Below are 25,250 nucleotides of genomic sequence, written 5' to 3'. Positions count from 1 at the left end.
TCCAAGGCCAGCACATCCTTCCTTAGATATGGGGCACAAAACTGCTCACAATACTCCAAATGGGGTCTGACCAGGGCCTTATACAGCCTCAAAAGTACATCCTTGGTCTTGTATTCTAGCCCTCTTGACATGAATGCTAACATTGCATTTGCCTTGTTAACTGCCGACTGAACCTGCACATTAACCTTAAGAGAATCGTGAACAAGGACTCCCAAGTCCCTTTGTGCTTCTGCTTTCCGAAGCATTTTCCCCATTTAGAAAATAGTGTATGCCTAAATTCCTCCATCCAAAATGCATAACCTCACACTTTTCCACATTGTATTTCATTTGCTATTTCATTGGCCACTCTCCTAGCTTGTCCATGTCCTTCTGCAGCCCCCTTGCTTCCTCAATACTACCTGCAGTCTTCAACTTTATGCTTATAATGCAAAACTCTAAAACTCTAATAATTACTCTGAACCGGTTCTAACCATCTCGCTTCTTTAAGGCATAAAGTTGATTTAATCAATGAGCTAAACAAAGTCTTTGCTCTTCAAAGTACTATGAGTGAAATGGTGCATCATTGCACAAATAATAGTCCTCTACATTGGTAGTGATCACTCACAGGCTCTGTTTTTGTGCTGATTCCCAGGGTTGGATTTTCGCTACAGAGGAGAGTAGCTCGAGTCGGGAAATTTCCCAACCAGCAGGCCCACCTGCATTTAAAGGGCCCAGTTTTACCCAATTTTTGTTCCAGGAGGTGAGATAGAGGCTGGCATGAAGCAAATCATAGGCAGCCACAGGGAGAGGCGAGTGCCAAAGCTGGCCACGAGGAAGGCTCGCCTCACAAAAAAAAAAAGAGTGGCTACGGTAAATATTGATCTTGTAGAGGATGAGAAGGGAGATTTAATAATGGGAGATGAGGAAATGGCTGAGGAACTGAACAGGTTTTTTGGGTCGGTCTTCACAGTGGAAGATACAAATAACATGCCAGTGACTGATGGAAATGAGGCTATGACATGTGAGGACCTTGAGATGATTGTTATCACCAAGGAGGTAGTGATGGGCAAGCTCATGGGGCTAAAGGTAGACAAGACTCCTAGCCCTAATAGAATGCATCCCAGAGTGCTAAAAGAGATGGCTAGGGAAATTGCAAATGCACTAGTGATAATTTGCCAAAATTCACTAGACTCTGGGGTGGTCCCGGCGGATTGGAAATTAGCAAACGTGACACCACTGTTTAAAAAAGGAGGTAGGCAGAAAGCGGGTAATTATAGACCAGTTAGCTCAACTTCGGTAGTAGAGAAGATGCTGGAATCTATCATCAAGGAAGAAATAGCGAGGCATCTGGATGGAATTTGTCCCATTGGGCAGACGCAGCATGGGTTCATAAAGGGCAGGTCGTGCCTAACTAATTTAGTGTAATTTTTTGAGGGCATTTCCAGTGCGGTAGATAACGGGGAGCCAATGGATGTGGTATACCTGGATTTCCAGAAAGCTTTTGACAAGATGCCACACAAAAGATTGCGGCATAAGATAAAGATGCATGGCATTAAGGGTAAAGTAGTAATTAATAGAAAGCAAAGAGTGGAGATTAATGGGTGTTTCTCTGGTTGGCAATCAGTAGCTAGTGGTGTCCCTTGTAGCCATCTGGGATGGCCACTTCCCGATTACAAAATGGACACTTTGCAAAGATTGCAGGGAAAATGGACAATACTGAGAAAGCAAGCAGGTGCAGGGTTTGTCTGTTGATTGGGGCCGTAGCTCCCAGACAAGACCGATACTGCAAGCCATTACCATACTAATCAACCATCCCCGGGGACAAAAGAGTAACATTTAAGTAAACAAGTCCAAGGCAGACACCCCGGCGCCAGAGGAGACCAGAACAAAGCAGGCCAACGGCCACCTAGGACACGCCCAGCAATCAGGGCACCCATCCCTCTATTGGAGGAAATAGATAGGAATGATTGGGAAACACGCAATTAATTGGGGCCAAGTTCAAGGCCTGCCCAAAAGCACGCGAAGCCCCTTTTGGGTATAAGAAGAATCCCCCAAGAGAAAATCGCTCTCTTGGCTCCGGCTCTCATCAAGGAGAGACCTGCCCAACAGCAACATCAGAACAAGTAAGTCCAAGGTCAACGCACGCTACGAAACAGGCGCTCTTAGCTGTTATCCTGTACAAGTTCGACCCCAGCAGCCTCAGAACCGAACAACGGCCATTGTTCCTCTGACTGAGTGGGCGCCCGAAGCGAAGTATAGGCTTTAGCAGTAGTGATAGTTTAGTTTGTCGAGTTTTATGCATGAGTATATTTGGCAGTGTGTGTAAATAAATGAGCATTGAGTTTGAACTTACTAACTGGTGTATCGAGTCTTTGATCAGTATTCGGTTTTGAACCTTGTGGCGGTATCGAAAGATACCGGGCGACTCTACAGCAAACGTAATTAGAATTAAGAAAGGCGACAATATTGGCCGCCAACTTCAGAGCCAAATCAGAGCCAAATTAAGAGAACCACAATTAGCAACACCCTCAGGGTTCAGTGTTGGGTCCACAATTGTTCACAATTCACATTGATGATTTGGAGTTGGGGACCAAGTGCAATGCGTCCAAGTTTGCAGATGACATTAAGATGAGTGGAAAAGCAAAAAGTGCAGAGGATACCGCAAGTCTGCAGAGGGATTTGGATAGGTCAAGTGAATGGGCTAGGGTCTGGCAGATGGAATACAATGTTGACAAATGTGAGGTTATCCATTTTTGGTCGGAATAATAGCAAACGGGATTATTTAAATGATAAAATATTAAACATGCCGCTGTGCAGAGAGACCTGGGTGTGCTAGTGCACGAGTCGCAAAAAGTTGGTTTACAGGTGCAACAGGTGATTAAGAAGGCAAATGGAATTTTGTCCTTCATTGGTAGAGGGATGGAGTTTGAGACTAGGGAGGTTATGCTGCAATTGTATAAGGTGTTAGTGAGGCCACACCTGGAGTATTGTGTTCAGTTTTGGTCTCCTTATCTGAGAAAGGATGTACTGGCGCTGGAGGGTGTGCAGAGGAGATTCACTAGGTTAATCCCAGAGCTGAAAGAGTTGGATTATGAGGAGAGGTTGAGTAGACTGGAACTGGACTCGTTGGAATTTAGAAGGATGAGGGGGGATCTTATCGAAACGTATAAAATTATAAAAGGAATAGATAGGACCAACACCCGTTGTGGCGGCTGGATGTGGGACTGTTGGCGGACGAGGCGGTGTGTGAGAAGGTGAGGGGGTGTATCGAAAGGTACTTGGAGGCCAACGACAACGGGGAGGCGCGGGTTGGGGTGGTATGGGAGGCGTTGAAGGCGGTGATCAGGGGAGAGCTAATCTCCATTAGGGCTCATAGGGAGAAGACAGAGGGTATGGAAAGGGAGAGGTTAGTGGGGGAGATTTTGAGAGTGGACAGGAGATACGCAGAGGCCCCGGAGGAAAGATTACTTGAGGAAAGACGACGGCTCCAGACGGAGTTTGACTTGTTAACCACAGGGAAGGCGGAGGCACAGTGGAGGAATGCGCAGGGGCGACCTACGAGTATGGGGAAAAGGCTAGTCGGGTGCTGGCACACCAGCTCCGTAAGAGGATGGCAGCGAGGGAAATAGGGGGAGTCAAAGATGGAAGGGGAGCCACGGTTCAGAGTGCGACGAAAATAAACAAGGTATTTAAGGCCTTTTATGAAGAGCTGTACAGATCCCAGCCCCCAGTGGGGGAAGAGGGGATGAGCCGATTCCTAGATCAACTGAGATTCCAGAGGGTGGAGGAGCAAGAGGTGGCTGGTTTGGGGGCACCAATTGGGTTGGAGGAGCTGAGCAAGGGTTTGGGGAGCATGCAGGCGGGGAAGACCCCGGGAGCGGATGGATTCCCGGTGGAGTTCTACAGGAAGTACGTAGACCTGTTGGCCCCGCTACTGGTGAGGACCTTTAATGAGGCAAGAGAGGAGGGGACCCTGCCCCCGACAATGTCGGAAGCGACAATTTCTTTGATCCTAAAGCGGGACAAGGACCCGCTGCAATGTGGATCGTACAGGCCGATCTCGCTCCTCAATGTGGATGCAAAGTTGCTGGCAAAAGTGCTGGCCACGAGGATCGAGGACTGTGTCCTGGGGGTAATCCACGAGGACCAGACGGGATTTGTAAAGGGCAGGCAACTAAACACCAATGTGCGGCGGCTCTTAAACGTGATAATGATGCCATCGGAGGAGGGAGAGGCGGAGATAGTGGCAGCTATGGACGCGGAGAAGGCCTTTGACCGAATAGAGTGGGAGTACCTCTGGGAGGTGCTGCGTAGGTTTGGGTTCGGGGGAGGGTTAACAGTTAGGTTAAGCTCCTTTACAGAGCCCCTATGGCGAGTGTAGTGACGAACCGGCAGAGTTCGGAGTACTTTCGACTGTACCGAGGGACGAGGCAGGGGTGCCCCCTGTCCCCCCTGTTGTTCACATTGGCGATCGAACCATTGGCCATGTCATTGAGGGAGTCTAATAAATGGAGGGGGATGGTCCGAGGGGGAGAAGAGCATCGGGTGTCGCTGTATGCAGATGACCTGTTGCTGTACGTGGCGGATCCAATGGAGGGGATGGTGGAGGTCATGCAGACTCTAAGGGAGTTTGGGGAGTTTTCGGGCTATAAGCTCAATGTAGGGAAGAGCTCTTTGTATTACAGGTGGGAGACCAAGAAAGAGGGATAGGGGACCTACCGCTGAGGAGGGCGGAGGAAAGCTTTCGGTATCTGGGGATCCAGATAGCCAGGAGTTGGGGGACCCTACATAAACGGAATCTGACGAGGTTGGTGGAGCAAATGGAGGAGGATTTCAAAAGATGGGACATGCTACTGCTCTCGCTGGCGGGTAGAGTGCAGTCGGTCAAAATGGTGGTCCTTCCGAGGTTTCTGTTTGTGTTTCAGTGCCTTCCCATCGTGATCACCAAGGGCTTTTTTAAGAGAGTAGGCAGGAGCATTATGGGGTTTGTGTGGGCGAATAAGACCCCGAGAGTAAGGAGAGGGTTCCTGGAACGCAGTAGAGACCGAGGAGGGTTGGCGCTGCCAAACCTGGGGAGCTACTACTGGGCAGCAAATGTGGCGATGATCCGCAAGTGGGTTATGGAGGGTGAGGGGGCAGCATGGAAGAGGATGGAGATGGCGTCCTGTAAAGGAACGAGCCTGGGGGCGTTGGTGACGGCACCGCTGCCGCTCTCGCCGACAAAGTATACCACGAGCCCGGTGGTGGCGGCAACGCTAAGGGTCTGGGGCCAGTGGAGACGGCACCGGGGTGCAATGGGAGCATCGGCATGGTCCCCGATCAGGGGTAACCACCGGTTTGTCCCGGGGAAGATGGACGGGGGGTTCCAGAGCTGGCATCGGGCAGGGATTGGAAGAATGGGGGACCTGTTCATCGACGGGACGTTTGCGAGCCTAGGGGCACTGGAGGAGAAGTTCCAGTTACCCCTGGGAAATGCCTTTAGATATATGCAGGTGAGGGCTTTTGTGAGGCGACAGGTGAGGGAATTCCCGCTGCTCCCGGCACAAGAAGTCCAAGATAGGGTGATCTCGGGTGGATGGGTCGGGGACGGCAAGGTGTCGGAAATACACCAGGAGTTGAAAGAAGAGGGGAAAGCGCTTGTAGAAGAGTTGAAGGGTAAATGGGAGGAGGAGCTGGGGGAGGAGATCTAGGAAGTTCAGTAGGCTGATGTCCTAGGTAGGGTTAATTCCTCCTCGTGTGCCAGGCTCAGCCTGATACAATTTAAGGTGGTCCACAGAGCGCACTTGACGGGGGCGAGGTTGAGTAGGTTCTTTGGGGTGGAGGACAGATGTGGAAGGTGCTCAGGGAGCCCGGCGAACCATGTCCATATGTTTTGGTCATGCCCGGCACTGGAGGGGTTCTGGAGAGGAGTGGCGGGAGCAATATCTCAGGTGAAAGTCCGGGTCAAGCCAAGCTGGGGGCCAGCAATATTTGGAGTAGTGGACGAACCGGGAGTGCAGAAGGCGAAAGAGGCCGGCATTTTCACCTTTGTGTCCCTAGTAGCCCGGCGAAGGATCTTGCTAATGTGGAAGGAGGCGAAGCCCCCCAGCCTGGAGGCCTGGATAAATCATAGAATTTATAGTGTAGAAGGAGGCCATTCGGCCCATCGAGTCTGCACCGGCTCTTGGAAAGAGCACCCTGACCAAGGTCAACACCGCCACCCTATCCCCATAACCCAATAACCCCACCCAACACCAAGGGCAATTTTGGACACTAAGGGCAATTTATCATGCCCAATCCACCTAACCTGCACATCTTTGGACTGTGGGAGGAAACCGGAGCACCCGGAGAAAACCCACACACACGGGGAGGATGTGCAGACTCCGCACAGACAGTGACCCAAGCCGGAATCAAACCTGGGACCCTGGAGCTGTGAAGCAATTGTGCTATCCACAATGCTACCGTGCTCCCCACTATGATATGGCTGGGTTCATAAAGTTGGAGAGGATTAAGTTCGCCTTGAGAGGGTCTGCACAGGGGTTCTACAGGCGGTGGCAACCGTTCCTAGACTATCTCGCGGAGCGTTAGAGGAAGGTCGGTCAGCAGCAGCAGCAACCTTGGGGGGGAAAGGGGGGACTGCCGGGGAGGGTGAGTGAGCAAGAGATAACATGAAGGGTTGGGGGAACTGGCACGTACGGGAGAGGGCCAGTGTACAAAGCTGTGTAAATATATCATTTTGCCATGTATATATCTTGCTCTGCGCGATTTCTTGCTTTTTTTTTATTACGAGGGGGGGGGGGGTTATTGTTTGTAAGGGAGAAAAATTGTGTTAAAAAACTTTAATAAATATATATATTTTTTAAAAATGATTATCACTGAGGATGTAGAGAAGGGCAAGCTAATGGAGCTAAAGGTAGACAAGTCTCCTGGCCCTGATGAAATGCATCCCAGGGTACTAAAGAGATGGCTCGGGAAATAGCAAATGCACTTGTGGTAATATAACAAAATTCATTGGACTCCGGGGCGGTTCCGGCAGATTGGAAAACAGCAAATGTGACGCCACTGTGAAATACAGAAGTAGACAAAAGGTGGGTAACTATGCCAGTTTGCTTAACTTCTGTAGTGGGGAAAATGCTTGAATCTATCATCAAGGAAGAAATAGCGAAATATCTGGATAGTAATTATCCCATTGGGCAGACGCAGCATGGGTCCATGAAAGGCAGGTCATGTTTAACAAATTTATTGGAATTCTTTGAGGACATTACGAGTGTGGTGGACTATGGTGAACCGGTGGATGTGGTGTATCTGGATTTCCAGAAGGCATGCGACAAGGGTTGCACAAAAGGCTGTTGCATAAGATGAGAGTGCATGGTGTTACAGGAAATGTATTAGCATGGATAGAGGTTTGGTTAACTACAGAAAGCAAAGAGCGGGGGGAAATGGGTGTTTTTCTGGTTGGCGATCAGTGCCTCAGGGATCAGTTTTAGGACCACAATTATTTACAACTTACATACATGATTTGGAGTTGGGGACCAAGTGTAATGTGTGAAAGTTCGCAGATGGCACTAAGATAAGTCATAGAGTAAGTGTGCAGAGAATACTGAAAGTCTGCATATAGGTAGATTAAGTGTCTGGCAGATGAAGTACAATGTTGGTAAATGTGAGGTCATTCATTTGGGTAGGAATAACAGCAAAATGGATTATTTAAAATGGTAAAAAATGACAGCATGCTGCTGTGCAGAGGGACCTGGGTGTCCTTGTGCATGAATCACAAAAAGTTGGTGTGCAGATGCAGCAGGTAGTTCAGAAGGCAAATGGAATTTTGTTCTTCACTGCTAGAGGGATGGAGTTTTAAAACAGGGAGGTTATGTTGCAGCTATGTAGGGTGCTGGTGAGGCCACACCTGGAGTAGTGTGTACAGTTTTGGTCTCCTTCCTTAAGAAAGGAGGGTGTACAGAGGAGATTCATTAGGTTGATTCCAGAGTTGAGAGGATTGGGTTATGAGGAGAGACGGAGTAGACTGGGGCTATACTCATTTGAATTTAGAAGAATGAGGGGGCATCTTATAGAAACCATACAAAATTATTGAAGGGAATAGTTTAGAAGCAGGGAAGTTGTATTCCACTTGCGGGTGAAACTAGAATTATGGGGCATAGCCTCAAAACAGGGGGGCGGATTTAGGACTGAGTTGAGGAGGAACTTCTTCACCCAAAAGGTTGTAAATCTGTGGAATTCCCTGCCCAGTGAAGCAGTTGAGGCTATCTCGTTGATTGTTTTTAAGGCAAAGATTTGCCCGTTTGCCCTGTTATGTATTTTTTTTTTCCATGTACGGAATGATCTATTTGAGCAGCACACAGAACAATGCTTTTCACTGTATCTTTGGATTGGATTTGTTGATTGTCACGTGTACCAAGGTAGATAGCTTTTTGAGATAGATTTTTGAACAGTAAAGGAATTAAGGGTTATGGGGAGCAGGCGGGTAAGTGGTGCCGAGTCCATAAAAAGATCAGCCATGGTCTTATTGAATGGCGGAGCAGGCGCGAGAGGCCAGATGGCCTGCTCCTAGTTCTTATGTTCTGACAGCTTCAGCCTGTTCTTGCATGTTTAAAGACCTGTGGGGGGGGAGGGGGGGGGGGTTTAAACTTCAGCTCATGGCACTTAAACAGACCATACATCTTCCATGCCACTTCCATAGACACTCACCCAGTATCCACCATGGGCAGACATCAGGAACCATGTGGAGATAGGAACAAAACTAAACTTCAAACAATGTAATGGAGATCTCACGCATGCATACTCAATATAAGAAACTGCTTTTCATACAATCCAGTTACAGATCCCATTAAGTGCTCAATCTGATACAAACAACATTCTGTTCAGTTACATCAAGGACAGCTAATCCTTTAATAGCCTCTATAAATTGTCAATCAAAATGGTAACAATCCATTGACTGGAGATAAATACTTTATAGCTTTTTAAACTCAGCCAAGTATTCATAATATCACTTGGGAAATGTCAACAATGGACTCTATTGAACTTGCAGGATTAGATGGTTATTTAGTTTTTTACTAACCGACACAAGATGGTTAATCGATCAAAGCAGCAGAGCAGAGGATGAAATTTTAACTCTTGACAGCTTCAGCCTGCCTTTGTTCCATGTTTAAAGCGATGGAGATTTTAAATAACTTCAAAGCATGACACTTAAATGAACCTCATCTACCCTTCACATGCATTTACATTTTCTCAATATGTTGATATCCCTATACTACAAATTAAGGCCCATGGAACAACAAACAATGGAATTGGTTTGACTCAACACCAATTTTAAATGGCCCTGCTGAGTTCAGGTTTTCTACCTGTGAGATTCACACCCTGTCACCTTCCCCCTGCTGCAAAAATGAGCTCTTTTGGAAATGGGAGTAGGACTTTCACATCTGATTCCCACCTGCCTTTTCTGAAGATCTCCAGGGTCAACAGATGGCAAGAAAATTATTTTAGTACACAAGGGGCGGCACGGTGGTGCAATGGTTAGCACGCTGCCTACAGTGCAGAGGACCCGGGTTCGATCCTGGCTCTAGGTCACTGCCTGTGTGGAGTTTGCACATTCTCCCAGTGTCTGTGGGGGTTTCATCCCCACACCCCAAAGATGTGCAGGTTAGGTGGATTGGTCACGCTATATTGCCCTTAATTGGAATTTGGGGCAGCACGGTAACATGGTGGTTAGCACAATTGTTTCACAGCTCCAGGGTCCCAGGTTCGATTCCCGGCTTGGGTCACTGTCTGTGCGGAGTCTGCACATTCTCCCCGTGTGAGCGTGGGTTTCCTCCGGGTGCTCTGGTTTCCCCCCCCACAGTCCAAAGATGTGGGGGCTAGGTTGATTGGCCATGCTAAATTGCCCATAGTGTCCAAAATTGCCCTTCGTGTTGGGTGGGGTTACTGGGTTGTGGGGATACTGGGTTTATGGGGATAGGATGGAGGTGTGGACCTTGGGTAGGGTGGCCGATTGGCCGAATGGCCTCCTTCTGCACTGTAAATTCTATGTCTATGTAATCTAAAAATAATTGGGTACTCTAAACTAAATAAATAAAGATTGAAATAAAATTGACCCAGAGATTTTTTTTTCAAACTCTTTGCAGGGCTGCTGCTAAGCTGAAAATTTGGTTACCTGTAATCAAGAAGAAATCTTGACTCTACTATTGCCAGTTCCAGAATTCACAATCATGCTAGAATGTTTTGACTTAATACAGAACGATGCAACTAAAACATCTCAACAATGGGAATCATCTGTGTTGGGCAACATTCACATAAGATATGGTTGTATTAATACGGTGAAATATCAGGTTGCTATTGACAAGCAAGGAGCACGCATAATAAGGTGGCCTCTTTCACATGATGGGCACAGAAGAGTCATGTTACAACTCCAGAAGTTCCACATGTCTATTGCGGAATTAAACACCAAATGGAGGCTGAACCAAATTTACAGACCAAAATTGACAGGAAAGGTGCCCAAAGTAGATACGTTCTGGAAAAATCAAGACAGAGTCAGTTGTGGCAAACATATTGAGGTTCATATTTATTGAAGCTATTCAGAAAGCCACAACTCCAGATGAACAATTCATACTAAATGATTTCAATAACTAAAAATAGATATTTTCATGAGATATTTGTCTGTGGTTAAGTGGTTGTGAACAAAATCTTGGGTTAGATAATACTTCACAGAATAAATTTCACAGAAACCCATTTTCCCTTCTACCTTGTGTAGAAAGAATAGGTTATTGAAAGAGAACATTGTGTTTGCTTAGCAGTATCATATACAGAGAAACGTTGGATAGCATTCTAATTAAAGATTTTAAATTTTCATCTTCAGCCAAGAATGAAATAACTAGAAAAATATTTTGTTTTTTTTGCTCTGCATCACAGCCCCGACTTTCTTGCCCAAATCCATTTCCATTAACAAAAGAATTATTGAAAACACAACAAATTTTTCAAATTTAAATTTCACATTGCATTGCTTTCACTTTAGTCATGCGTGCATCATTAATATTTGTTGTGATTAGCTTGGTCAGGGTGCTAAAGGTATTGACACGCCTCACGGTCGGCATGCATTGATGGTTACAATTTTGTCTTTTATCATTCATTCTTTATTGAATGTTCATGTTAGTGTCCAGTGTTGTACTCACTACTCTGTGGGATGTGGCTGAACTTGCAGGCTCAATTGGCCCTCCCATCTATGCATTGTAAAGCTCATTATCTGAGACCACTCTCAACGGAGATAATTGAAATTTAAGTAAACTCAAGGACTCCCAGCCAGCACCCTGTCCAAATGCAGACAGTACAGGCATCTCCCTGGAGGCCACTCATTTTCTTACTTGACCATCTATTCCCAGCACACCCAGGATGACAGGCCCCTCCCACTTCACTCCTCGATGGACCTGCCCCCACCTCTGTCCTCCCATGGATCCCTCTTCACTCCTCAATGCTCCCGATCCCACTTCACACTGCTCACCAGCCCCCACCTGACAGGCCCTTGCTGGTCCCAAGCCTCCAGGCAAGTGGCCATTTCTCCTGCATCCCCCCACAGACAGAAATGCATAAGGACTACTCTTGCACACTACCTTTCACCAAACGTCAACAAGGTGCCATGAGATTCTGGAGCATCACTGAATTTATCATGACAGGAAGATGGAATTACAAAATGTTTAAATAGGAATATAAAACGGCAGACAAATGTATTACAAGTAGAAACTGCCATGGAACAGCACGAAGCCTGACCGACCACAAACATGCTGCTGAGTTAATCTCTAAATCCAACCGGCCATCAGCAAGGCAAAACGTCAGCCCCATCTAATTAACAGACTCCACCCACCACGTTATCCAGATTTGCAGGCCCCATAATATACTCCCCTCTGCTTTTAAAAGAGAAACACACAGAGATGTTTCAACCAATAATCCAAACATTTATCAACTAAATCATCTGTGAAGCTGTTTGCTATGCTTTAGTGGGATAAATACTCCACTTTAAATGATCCTGCTGATGCTGTAGATTCTATATCTGAAGTTTATTGGAAAGCACTCCATAGAGAGAATCCCCCAATGGGTAAAATTGTTTTCTTTCAAACCAAAGACTCAGCCATAGAGTCTGAACAACAAACGTTATGGAAAGAAAAAATGAAAGGTGATGGAGAGCCAAATAAACATAGAACTAGTAAATGTTAAATTTTGTACAGAAATAACGGGCACGATTCTCCCAAAGAATTTCTAAGTTAATTTTTGGCGGGTTTTTCAGGGAGTTCCCCACAGCTATTCAATGACACATGGTCACTTTTTTGGGCCCTGGGAAGTTTCCCACCGATTTAGCCCACCTTAGAATTTTTTCTTCACACTGGGGAGCTAAACTCTGAGATCGGCCACCATTTTGAAAGGGTGCCCCAATCTGGAAGTGTGCTTGTGGGCCTCCCACACCCTCTACCCATGGGCAATGTCACCCACCCCCACACACATGGGCACATTCCCACAACCACCCCCCCCCCCCACCAAAGTGATGACACCCAGTTATGGGGTCTCTGGCAGATCCCCCCCTCCCTCCCGACACAGCCACTTACAGGCCCCTCCCCTTCCAGGAGCCCTACCCATCACTCCTTTCCAATCTTTAGACAGGGGAGGAAACCGGAGCAAACAGCGGAAACCCATGCAGACACGGGGAGAAAGTGCAAACTCCACAGTCACCCAAGGCCGGAATCAAACCTGGATCTCAGGCGCCGTGACGCAGCAGTGCTAACCACTGTGCCACCATACCACCCCAATCTTTTCGCTTATACACTTGTGAACTTATAAAAGTAGTTGAATATTTGCAGCAGATAACTGTAATGGATTATTAAAGCAGCTTAATAGCCGATGAACAAACATTGTTTATACAGAATTTTGTTTTCTGTTTACAATTAAAAACATCAGCGAAAAAAAGAGCGCTGAAGAAGAATGACACAAACTCAAAGCGGTAACTCTGTTCTCTCTCCACAGATGCTGCCAGACCTGCTGAATTCTTCCACCATTTCCGGTTTGTATTTTAAAAAAAAAATTCTTCAAATCCATATAGTCAGCAACCATTGCATTCCACAAAGATTTGCCAAAGATACCAAACTTGGAGGTGCAGATATCAGTCATCAAAGGGACATAGATAGGCTGACAGGCAGAGTGGGCATACAAGTGACAGATGGAATTTAATCCGAGAAGTGTGAGGTAATGCATGGTTACAGAAAGGTTAGAGAGAAGCAATGTATACTTAATGCCACAATTCTAGAATATTTTCAATGACAGAGGGATCTGGGATTGAAGAGGGTCAAGAAGAGATTGATCAGAATAGTTCCAGGGATGGGAGTCGAGTTGTAAAGGTTATCTTGGAAAAGCTCAGGTTTGGTTGTTTTCATTGGAGTGAAAGAGATTGAGGGAGAACTGACACACAGTGTACAAGATTATGACAAGTTTTGAAAAGCCGATTAGTCCAAAGCTGCATTCTCAATGTTCAGGGCGGCAGGCAGCAGTGGACGGCATGGCAGCACAGTGGTTAGCACTGTTGTTTCACAGCACCAGGGACCCGGGTTTGATTCCTGCTTGGGTCACTGTCTGTATGGAGTCTACACGTTCTCCCCGTGTCTGCATGGGTTTCCTCCGGGCGCTCCGATTTCCTCCCACAAGTCCAGAAAGATGCGCTGTTAGATGATTTGGACATTCTGAATTCTCCCTCAGTGTACCCGAACAAACGCCGGAGTGTGGTGACTAGGGGATTTTCACAGTAACTTCATTGAAGTGTTATTGTAAGCTTATTATTACAGTACTTCTTTGAATTTCTTACCTAGTAGGATCTGTGCAAGAAGGAATGTATACTACAGCGTAAAGATTATTTATTTAGAGATCCCATGCATGCCTTCCCTTAATAAAACACCTTTGTGGGGCGGCACATTGGAGCAGTGGTAAGCACTGCTGCCTCACGGCGCCGAGGACGCGGGTTCGATCCCGGCCCCAGGTCACTGTCCCAGTGTCCCCCCCGGCACCCCCGCCACCCCCCCAGCCGCCCCCCCCCCCCCTCCCCGCCGTCCCCCCAAGATGTGCAGGGTAGGTGGATTGGCCACGCTAAAATTGCCCCTTAATTGGAATAAAAACACCTTTGTGACACAGTAAATTATCGAAGGCCTTATTTCACTTGTATCTTGTAAAATACAGGATATCGTTCAAGTGAGAATAGTTTTCAAAAACATAATCAACCAACAAAATCTGACTACTCACAATTACTAAAAGTAATGACAATTATAAGCTGCATCTTGATGCCAAGCTAATGAGATCATAAAGGCTCCCACTGCAACAAACTACAGTTCCTACTCTGTTATGATGGTTTATTGTAATGACATTTATCCAAGTTTCATTTTGACTCCTCCCACAATTAATATCCTTGGATATTTAAACATTATATTTTTAATATTCCTCTAATGCAGTTACATTTCAGTATCAACATTGGCATTAATTACAGACACACAGTAGCCATCTGTGCACTGCAAGTCCAGAGCCTGATTAATTAGGTAGAATGGATGAATAATTTAAGCTCATTTGAAACCCTAGTACACGCTTTTGTCTTAATTCACCAATTGCAAACTTCAAAAATGAACTCAGGCAGAATGAGCAGTTACTTGCTTGGTTGGCTGAACTTATTCGGATGAGTTAAATTCACCCAAATGCAAAATGATATATTTAAATTCCAGAATGGACATTATCTGAAAATGAAGATCAGGTTCTTAAAAAAGCCTTGAAAAATCACAGAAAAATTGCCAATTAAAAGAATAAACAAACATTTGCAGGATAAACAATGTCAGATACGCAATGTCAGATGAAAAAACCTTATGTTCCTAAACAAGATCTTATTAAATCATGATTGAACATTTATATTAAGATACCCATAAAATTACACACCATTATCACAGGTTTCTCAAGGATAACAGCTGCCAAGGCCTCAGTTTTGATCAAATTAGGGAGTTATGATGCTATTTTCCCTGCTTTAGTTTGAGTTTAGCACTCATGAGCTAGATTAGATAAATTATTATTGCCCTAATTCCAATTTCTCAACCATGCTTTCCCAAATCAGTTCTCATTGCCTCATTCCAAACATATACAATCCCAAAGAGAAGCTTTAACGTGGAGCACATCTAAATGCATCACTTAAATGAAGTAGCACAACCTGATTCACTGAAATTATGAATGGGTACAAGACACAAGATTACGAGGGGCATGGACATAGTGGATAGTCAGAAACTTTTTCCCAGGTTGGAAGAGTTAATTACTAGGGGGGCATAGGTTTAAGGTGCATGGGGCAAGGTTTAAAGGAGATGTACGAGGCAAGTTTTCTTTTACACTGAGGGTGGTGGGAGCATGGAACTCGCTGCCAGGGGAGGTAGCGGAAGCAGATACGATAGTGATTTTTAAGAAGCGTCTTGACAAGTACATGAATTGAATGGGAATAGAGGGATATGGTCCCTGGAAGGGTAGGGGTTTTTTAGTTCCGACGGGCAGAATGGTTGGTGCAGCCTTGGAGGGCTGAATGGCCTACTCCGGTGCTGTAATTTTCTTTGTTCAAATGATTGCTTCGCCTTGTCTTCTGACCAGGGTTTAGAGACTGGAGGCGTTCGAGCTATTTTATTCTTCACATTATAGCAGAGATATTTAAGGGTGTTCTGATGGAGGTCTTCAAGTTTACGGCAGATTATGACTCATAAAACAATAAGATTTTAAAGTAATCCCAAAATAATTAGAAGGAAAGCAAGATTTATTTTCAAACTTACGGTGGATAGAATGTGAATTCCTCTCATAAGATGCCGTGGAAGGGTTTTTAGAAAATTATTTGGAAAACAGAAATGTTTTAGGGATCTGCAGGGATAATGCAGGAGATAATTAGCTGGCTCAAGAAAATAAAAAGACCAACAGAGGCTCATTATATCAAAGGTCTGTTTCTGTGCTGCCACATTCTACAATGTTTCTGTGCTGCCACATTCTACAATCCAATAAAAGCAGTTCCTAAAAGCAAGATTTTGGTAAGTTAACCAAAAAAATACTTCCCACAGCATTTACTCAACATTCATTAGTAAGGCATCAGAATGTCCTCCAAGCAAGAGTATTGAAAGTTTTTAAATTAACATCAGGAGTACATCATAGAATTTACAGTGCAGGAGGCAGCCATTTGGCCCATCGAGTCTGCATCAGCCCTTGGAAAGAGCACCCCACCCAAACCCCATTCCCACAACCAACCTAACCTTTTTGGACACTAAGGGCAATTTAGCGTGGCCAATCCACCTAACCTGCACATCTTTGGACTGTGGGAGGAAACCGGAGCACCCAGATGAAACCCACGCATTGAACAGAAAAACAGCAAAGAAGCCCGACAGAAAATCCATACTGGATGACAAGATATCATATTGGTACTTAGAGCTTGTCTTGTTCCGACTACATATCTGACTTTTTCCAAAAACTATACTTTGAAACAAAATTGAAATGACGGAGGTTCAAAATTAATACCTGTACTTCCAGCAAAAGACCAAACTCCGTAATGACATTGCTGGAATGGACCAGTGAAAAACTGCAAAAACTAGAGAGATATAAACGGTCAAAAACCTAGCGTCAAAGGTGTTTTACTAAATTCCATTCAAACCAATAAGAAAGGAAGACCTGTACGGATATGTGTATCTACATATACATGGACAGTTATGTATAGAAAATATGTAGTGTCCTTCACAAACTCAGGATTTTGTCTCAAAAGCATTTTACAGCCAATGAAGTACTTCTGAAATCTACACACTGTTGTAATGAAGTGCTGCAGTCAACTTGCACACTGCAAGCTCCCACAAGCAGCAATATAATGACCAAATAGTCTGCTTCAACAATGTTGATTGGAGGATAAATATTGGCGAGGACATCTGGAATAACGCTCCCATTCTTCTCCAAAATAGTGCCGCGGGATCTTTAACATCCACCCGAGTGTATATACTGGGCCAAAGATGAATGAGACGCCACATGCGTCAATAGTCTGCAATTTACCTCTTGAGTAACACCCAATTCAAATTGTTCCCACAACCAGTGGCAGGTCTGCAACCAGCATGTGAGTCTGGTGTTCTTTGCTCAAAATATTCCAGACACAAAATATTCCCAAATGTTTGGAATGGCAAAATGTACAGTTGAAATTATCTAGTTATCATACAGAAGAAGTTCTTCACAGTTCAAATATTTTTAATTGCCAATTCAGTACTGCCACAGACACCTTCTCGACATCAGCAGAATCTGTTGCTGCCATACACAGTCTAAGCATCTTATTTTATGGGAATTGACTCAAACTGTATATTAATACTCGTACAATAGTGTAACCGGAGGGTCTAACAACAAAGAACTTTGCAACCTAAACTGAGCATCCATATTGTTTGTTTGCATATTTTTTCAAACTCTCCATTGGCGAGACTAGGTTATTAAGCAGCTTTATTCCATAATATGGTGAGTATACAGAGCAAGTTATTATGATCAGATCTACTTAGTTCAATAAGGAAAAATTATCAATACAATTATACCAAAATAGTGAATAGGCTATAATAATGAATTGCTCTACTTTACTCGAAGAGACTCCTCTTCCAGAGTAGCTTCTCTCTATTCAGTGCTGCAGTCTAGTGGGGAACCTTGCTCCCTCTGCTGTAGTGTAGATGATGAGTCAATAATTCCTAAAGGGGACAGAATTACAGGGACACCAGAACAATTTAAATGGGAATAAGTGATTGTCACTTTTTGCCACCAGTTCCAAAGACAGTCAGTTCTCTTCCCACCCAATCCCTCTACCAGTTGTATTTACAACTCATAGATTATCATAGAATTTACAGTGCAGAAGGAGGCCATTCGGCCCATCGAGTCTGCACCGGCTCTTGGAAAGAGCACCCTACCCAAGGTCCACACCTCCATCCTATTTTGTCCATTGGTGTCCATTTTGGACACTAAGGGCAATTTAACATGGCCAATCCACCTTACCTGCACATCTTTGGACTGTGGGAGGAAACAGGAGCACCCGGAGGAAACCCACGCACACACGGGGAGGATGTGCAGACTCCGCACAGACAGTGACCCAAACCGGAATCGAACCTGGAATCCTGGAGCTGTGAAGCAATTGTGCTATCCACAATGCTACCGTGCTGCCCACAATGCTACCGTGCTGCCCAATTCCATTTACAAGAACATAAGAAATCGGAGCTGGAGTAGGCCAGTTGATTTTTCCAGCCTCAATTTCTCTCTCAACTCATCTTCCTACACTACTTCCATATCCCTTAATTCCCAAAAAACCTAGCAACTTCAGACTCTAATATGTGTGTGTTCTAGATTATCCAGCTAGGTTAAACATTTTCTCAGCATCTAGACTGTCAACTCGCTTAAATAATTTAATGGGCTTCAATTAGGTTACCTCTCGTTCTTTTTCAGGGAGCTCAGGCCTAATCTACTCAGTTTCTCCTGAGAGGACCCTTCACACCTCCAGGGAAAGTACATACTTGCCGGAACAATACTGAACAAGTATAGTACTGGGACTAACTATCACCTCATTTAGTGATTAATGAAAGATGTTATTATCTTTTGGCCTGGAAAGTGCACATTTAGCAACACTAGATACACTTTACAATTTATCTCACAAAACAAAAGATCAGCTGGACTGAAGAAAGCTGAAGGTTTTGCGCAAGGCAATGGAATTTAGTAAATCACCTTTGAGGCTAGGTTTTTGACAGTTTATATCTCTAGTTTTTTGGCAAGACTATAAATACATTGCATTATTTAGTTGAAGAAGAATGTAAGTATGCAATAGTGTGCCGTTATTCTGTCAATTTTGCTTTGCTAATTTCCGCTGATCAGTAACACGGAAGCGTCCGTATTGCAGACTTTTTGACTAGCAGAAACACAATGGTGAGACGCCAGCAAGTAGATTATTTTTACATCCTCTTGCTTTAAATGGAGCAGAACTAACTTCAGATTAGACACGTGTAAGAAATGTTCGGTGGGGAGGTGGTCTGATGGACTCAGGGATACTTTATAAACAGAGCGAAAAGTTCTGAAAATGCAGCTGCTCCTATCTGTACATTTGAAATGTGGGCTCGCATTTTCAGAATTCCTGATGGTAAGAGTGGAATTCATAACCAAACAATAACACAGGGACCTTCAAAAGAAATAGGCGCAGTGTAGATCAAGGATCTCAAGCCTGCTCAGTCATTCAATAGACGGCTGAACCGATTCTGGTTTCAGCTCCATTTTCCTGCCCTTCCCCATGACCCTTGACTCCCCTGTATAGTTCAAGAATCTATTTATCTTAGCCTTGAACATATTCATGAGGCAGCCTCCAAACTCTCTGGGACTACCACTTAGACCAGCTTGAAATACAGTTTTCGGAAGATTTTAGAAACAAACTTGAGCATCCCTCCCCCGTTAACAATGGGAAACTATTCAATTATATCTCAAACGTTACCAACCCAATTCATCTCTACCACAATTTTAGACCCTTCAATTAGAATAAAACAATGTTGGGCGGCACAGTGAAGCAGTGGTTAGCACTGCGACTACGGCGCTGAGGACCCGGGTTCGAATCCCGGCCCTGGGTCACTGTCTGTGTGGAGTTTGCACATTCTCCCCGTGTCTGGGTGGATTTCATCCCCACAACCCAAAAGATGTGCAGGTTAGGTGGATTGGCCACGCTAAATTGCCCCTTAATTGGAAAATAATAATAATTGGGTACTCTAAATTTTTTTTTTAAAGAATAAAACAATGTTTTAAAACATTGGATATTGTCTCATTATATTTCTTCAATATTAATTTGTTAATTACATAATTTACATGCAGTGGATACGTCAATTTCTTATAGAAAGAATTAAATAATTTGTGTAAACCCCATGTCCTTTCATGGCAATGTTTAAATGTGCCTGGTCAATATGGAGTAAAGGTACTGGCAACAATGTCTGTGGTGCACGTAAAGACTTTGGCGCACTACAGATGCAGTATCTTCAGTATGTACGCACATACCCTGGACACCCTGCTTCCGTCAGCCGACTTCACAGCGACTTAAAGCCTTTGTACACGCTTTTTACTGCAAAGGGAAGATAAACCAACTTTAAGGAAAGGTCGACGTATTCGGTAGCATGTAAAGAGTAATGTAACTGTTTCGAATTATTACAAGCACATGCAACAAGCTAGCTGAAGCCCAAACTGGATGAATGACTGTTTCATGCTTGCAATTATGAGGCACCTTTGGTAACTGCAAAGGGTAAAATGGAAACATGCCATCTCAGCATTCTTAAAAATAAATTCTGCAAAGCACAAGGAATGAAAAAATGTCAGTTCTACTGTGCAGTTTTGATAACTTATCACAGACATCATACATGAACGTAGAACATATTGTGCACTAACAAATCATAGCGTCATACCCTTACCTTTTTGTCTTTGCTTTTCTTGCTATTTTGTTGTATCCCAAACATTTTTTCAATCCCAAACAATTTACTTGTCAGTTCATTCTTTTGAGATACAACGCGAAAAGGCTGGCCTAAGCCACTTCCAACTCTGTACTTTTCTGTCTGGATCTTGCTCATTGGAGGGGGAAGATCCTGTTTCAGTGTACTGCAATTCACACTGGACAGTCCGTCTGTGGATTCTGCATAGGATTCCTGATCACTGCTGCTGCAGTATTGCCAGTCTTTACGGATATGAAGGGGGAGCCATCTTGGAGTTGCACAAGGAGCACTGTTCACTATATCGGACTTTTTAGCCGAAGTAAACACAGACCAGGGAGACGTTCCTGGAACATCAAGCCGAGCTGTCGGACCAAGGTGCCTGTTACCATTAAGTAAAGAGCAATCATTGTGTGCCAACTCTGAAAGTCGAGGTGCATGGAATTTGCCTTCCAAGTCAGGACGACATCCATTCCACGGAGAAGTACCTTGCATCTGCCCTTTACCCGGAACATTACTCCAGGCACTGTGGAGGCCATGTTTGTTTGAGTTGGTACCCAGATCAACAACTAGAACTCTGTTGTTCTTTTCTTCCTGACTATAGCATCCAATTCCACTATCACTGTTACTACCAGTACTATTGTTCTGCTGGCCATCAGATAAGTCCCCGTCAAGGAAAGCTCTTGCACGCATACTTTCAAATGACTCTCCCATGTCCTTGTACAACACAGATACAAATTGGAGAACAGGTTGAGAGGAAAGGGGAAACTCCAAGCAACCACTGGTATCTGGATCTGGTGTGCACGCGATACTAAATCGTCTCGCAATACCCTGGTGAATTTTGTGCTGACAGAGGTCTGGGTCTACCATGAAGACATGACACGAAGTCCTTAGTCCACCATCATTCTCACTGGCAAGGCTATGATCATCAGACATCTGCATGGTGACGAGTCCAAAGAATCTGCGGTCATCTGGGCACACAGCGCTAAATGCCAATTTTTCTGCAGGGTACACAGCGAGAACAACATTTTTGTCATTGAATAGCTTAATGCTGTCATGCATTATCTTCATGAGGACAAGGGAGTGAATCTTTTGCTCAGCACGCAAGCGTCGCATGCAGCCACGAATGGCCTGTAAGCTATCGGTTTCCAGATTTGAACTAGTTGAAGGCAATTCGATGGAACCCAAGTAGCCTACTATCATCCCAACGTTTAAAATGTTAGCATCGAGGACAAACTCATCTTGGTTTTCAAGGCCATTCACAAAAACAGAGTCGTCATTCAATACCTTCATTAATTCTTCTTCAGAAAGTGAATTGTGGTTTGTTTTTGCACTTCCGCGCCTGGTTGGAAATCCACTGGCTTTTTCAGTCACGTGTCTTTGCTGCTGTATACAAGTCCTACCACATTTGGTAGAATTACTGGAATTATCAAGAAGCATTTTAAATATGCCACCTGATTGTACATCAGCGACAACCTTTTCAGCTCTGTTTAGACCCAGTACCTTTGACTTTGGTTTACTGCTCATCCAAGCCACTTTGCCTTCATTGAAATGAAGTTCCTCATCACTAGAACCTGTATCAGAGTGGTTAGTACCCTCAGCAATGACAAGTCGCAACACTCCTGTGCACTGTCCTATCAGTTTCACAACATCTTCGTGAGAGGCTTTAGAGACATTAATGTCATTAACATTAAGTATGCGATCACCAGATCGAAGCCCAACATAATGTGCCGAGCTTCCTTTCAGAATGCAGCTCAGCACACAGGGAGCTTGCCCAGAAAGAGTGAATCCATATCCAGTCCTTCCCCGAGCAATATCCACATTCCTCACCCGAAGGGCAGGATTGGTGCTTGAACGACGTTTCACTTGATCAGCTTGTCTATGCATTGTTTATTTATATTGCCACCCCAGCGCAATGGTAAACTTGAAGAAGTATAAAAATGGCCAGGGAGCAATCAGTTGAGTGTTTCAGGAGAAAGTTAATTGTAGCCATGTCTTTAAATGCCTCTCCCACTCATGCAAGTTGTCCCAAGAAAAACTCCTGAAATGAAAAAAAATAGGTATGGATCAAAGCAGTCGCTCGTGAGCTTCAACCTGGAAAGACAGTAAATTCTTTACTTTGAACCCGAGGTTTCACTCACAGCAAGGTTCTAATACAAGCCTTTCACTTCATTGAGAGCACTTTTGGTTTATTAGAGAAAAGTTGTCAAAACCAAACAAGAAGGGCATTTTTGTCTACAAGAGAATTTCATACTAAATTAGTAGGTTTTTTCCTTTGTGCTTTGCAACGATAAGCATCTAGGCTCATGCAGATTTTCAGATGAAATATCCACCAACAATATATCCTGTTATAGACCCTGCAGTTTTGGAATTTGCCTTGTTTACAAGACAGGTGGAATTTTAATTCATAGAGGAGACTTTTTTTTTTAAAGATCCTTGTTTGGGCAGCACTTTCTTCTCCAAAAAGATAGTTTTTTTGAAGGCTCACTATAAATAAATACTGCTTTGAGAAGAAAACACAAGGAAAACAGTCCATTTGCCAAGATGTTTAAGAAGTGTGTTCCATCACCAAAAAACATCTTAACCCTCTACAACTAAGATGATTGATGCAGGTAGGGCAGTAGATGTTGTCTATATGGACTTCAGTAAGGCCTTTGACAAGGTCCCTCATGGTAGACTAGTACAAAAGGTGAAGTCACACGGGATCAGGGGTGAACTGGCAAGGTGGATACAGAACTGGCTAGGCCATAGAAGGCAGAGGGTAGCAATGGAGGGATGCTTTTCTAATTGGAGGGCTGTGACCAGTGGTGTTCCACAGGGATCAGTGCTGGGACCTTTGCTCTTTGTAGTATATATAAATGATTTGGAGGAAAATGTAACTGGTCTGATTAGTAAGTTTGCAGACGACACAAAGGTTGGTGGAATTGCGGATAGCGATGAGGACTGTCTGAGGATACAGCAGGATTTAGATTGTCTGGAGACTTGGGCGGAGAGATGGCAGATGGAGTTTAACCTGGACAAATGTGAGGTAATGCATTTTGGAAGGGCTAATGCAGGTAGGGAATATACAGTGAATGGTAGAACCCTCAAGAGTATTGAAAGTCAAAGAGATCTAGGAGTACAGGTCCACAGATCACTGAAAGGGGCTACACAGGTGGAGAAGGTAGTCAAGAAGGCATACGGCATGCTTGCCTTCATTGGCCGGGGCATTGAGTATAAGAATTGGCAAGTCATGTTGCAGCTGTATAGAACCTTAGTTAGGCCACACTTGGAGTATAGTGTTCAATTCTGGTCGCCACACTACCAGAAGGATGTGGAGGCTTTAGAGAGGGTGCAGAAGAGATTTACCAGAATGTTGCCTGGTATGGAGGGCATAAGCTATGAGGAGCGATTGAATAAACTCGGTTTGTTCTCACTGGAACGAAGGAGGTTGAGGGGCGACCTGATAGAGGTATACAAAATTATGAGGGGCATAGACAGAGTGGATAGTCAGAGGCTTTTCCCCAGGGTAGAGGGGTCAATTACTAGGGGGCATAGGTTTAAGGTGAGAGGGGCAAAGTTTAGAGTAGATGTACGAGGCAAGTTTTTTACGCAGAGGGTAGTGGGTGCCTGGAACTCACTACCGGAGGAGGTAGTGGAGGCAGGGACGATAGGGACATTTAAGGGGCATCTTGACAAATATATGAATAGGATGGGAATAGAAGGATACGGACCCAGGAAGTGTAGAAGATTGTAGTTTAGTCGGGCAGTATGGTCGGCACGGGCTTGGAGGGCCGAAGGGCCTGTTCCTGTGCTGTACATTTCTTTGTTCTTTGTTCTTTGTAGTAGTAAGTAGTTCAAATAAACTTCCACAGAACACAAATTTAGTAGAAAATAGTTAATTTTCAACTATTGCAAATGTGGGCAACAGAAAACTTAAACTTCCACACATTTAGCAAATTAAATTGATTGCATTGATGTCATATTAAATTGTGTTCAATTAAAAGTACCAAAAAACAGAAACTGCTGCAGTAATCTTCTGCAATATCTCAACCCAAATAAATCCTTACTCCGTTTTTGACGCATATGTTTAACAGCGCCAAACGGGTGAAGCCTCAAAATCCCAATGTTCAGCATCTATAACACCCATCAACATAGCATCATGGAATTTACAGTGCATGAGGAGGCCATTCAGACCATCGAGTCTACATCAGCCCTTTAAAGAGCACCCTACCTATCCACACCTCCACCCTATCCCATCCAGTAACCCCATCTAACCTTTGGACACCAAGTGGCAATTTAGCGTGGCCAATGTACCTAACCTGCACTTCTTTGGACAAGAAACTATTAAGAGTTCCACAAAAGTCTGTCTCGTGAAGGGGGGTTTAAATCCCCATCGGACAAGCAATTCAGACTGGTTTCTTTTTTGAATGCTGAAATCTTTACCCAGTTGCAAAAAGAGCTGGAAAATATGCGCTTGAAATGATGACGTTTCCACCCGTAAAGATACCGGGTTTGAGGGGGAGGCAGGGTGGCGCAGTGGTTAGCGCTGCTGTCTCACGGTGCCGAGGACTCGGGTTCGATCCCCGCCCCGGATCACTGTCTGTGTGGAGTTTGCACATTCTCCCCGTGTCTGCGTGGGTCTCATGCCCCCCCCCCAAAAAAAAACCAAACCCAAAAAGAGGGAGGGAGAGGGAGAGGGAGGGAGAGGGAGGTTGGCCACGTTAAAGGGGTAGACAAGACAAGACCCACTTTGTTTGGCTTGACGGGCTGCTGCCTGGATTACAGCCACTTTGGGCGCGGTTTACAGGCTTACTGCGTGAC

General features: G+C 44.6%; 1 protein-coding gene across 1 annotated transcript in view; it reads right to left on the bottom strand.

Annotated features, from left to right (window-relative positions):
* The window catches only part of rgs12b (regulator of G protein signaling 12b), a 279,570-nt gene that overhangs the window by 254,006 nt on the left and 314 nt on the right, over positions 1–25,250 (bottom strand). The window contains exon 2 of the mRNA XM_072515711.1: positions 20,433–22,488. Coding sequence (XP_072371812.1) covers positions 20,433–22,334 — 1,902 coding nt within the window. The 5' untranslated portion in view covers positions 22,335–22,488. The remainder of the gene's footprint in view (positions 1–20,432; positions 22,489–25,250) is intronic.

The sequence above is a fragment of the Scyliorhinus torazame genome, chromosome 9 (genome assembly GCF_047496885.1).
Source record: "Scyliorhinus torazame isolate Kashiwa2021f chromosome 9, sScyTor2.1, whole genome shotgun sequence".
NCBI classification, from domain to species: domain Eukaryota; kingdom Metazoa; phylum Chordata; class Chondrichthyes; order Carcharhiniformes; family Scyliorhinidae; genus Scyliorhinus; species Scyliorhinus torazame.
Note: the sequence above shows the minus strand (reverse complement) of the source record. Positions and strands in the feature narration are given on the sequence as shown.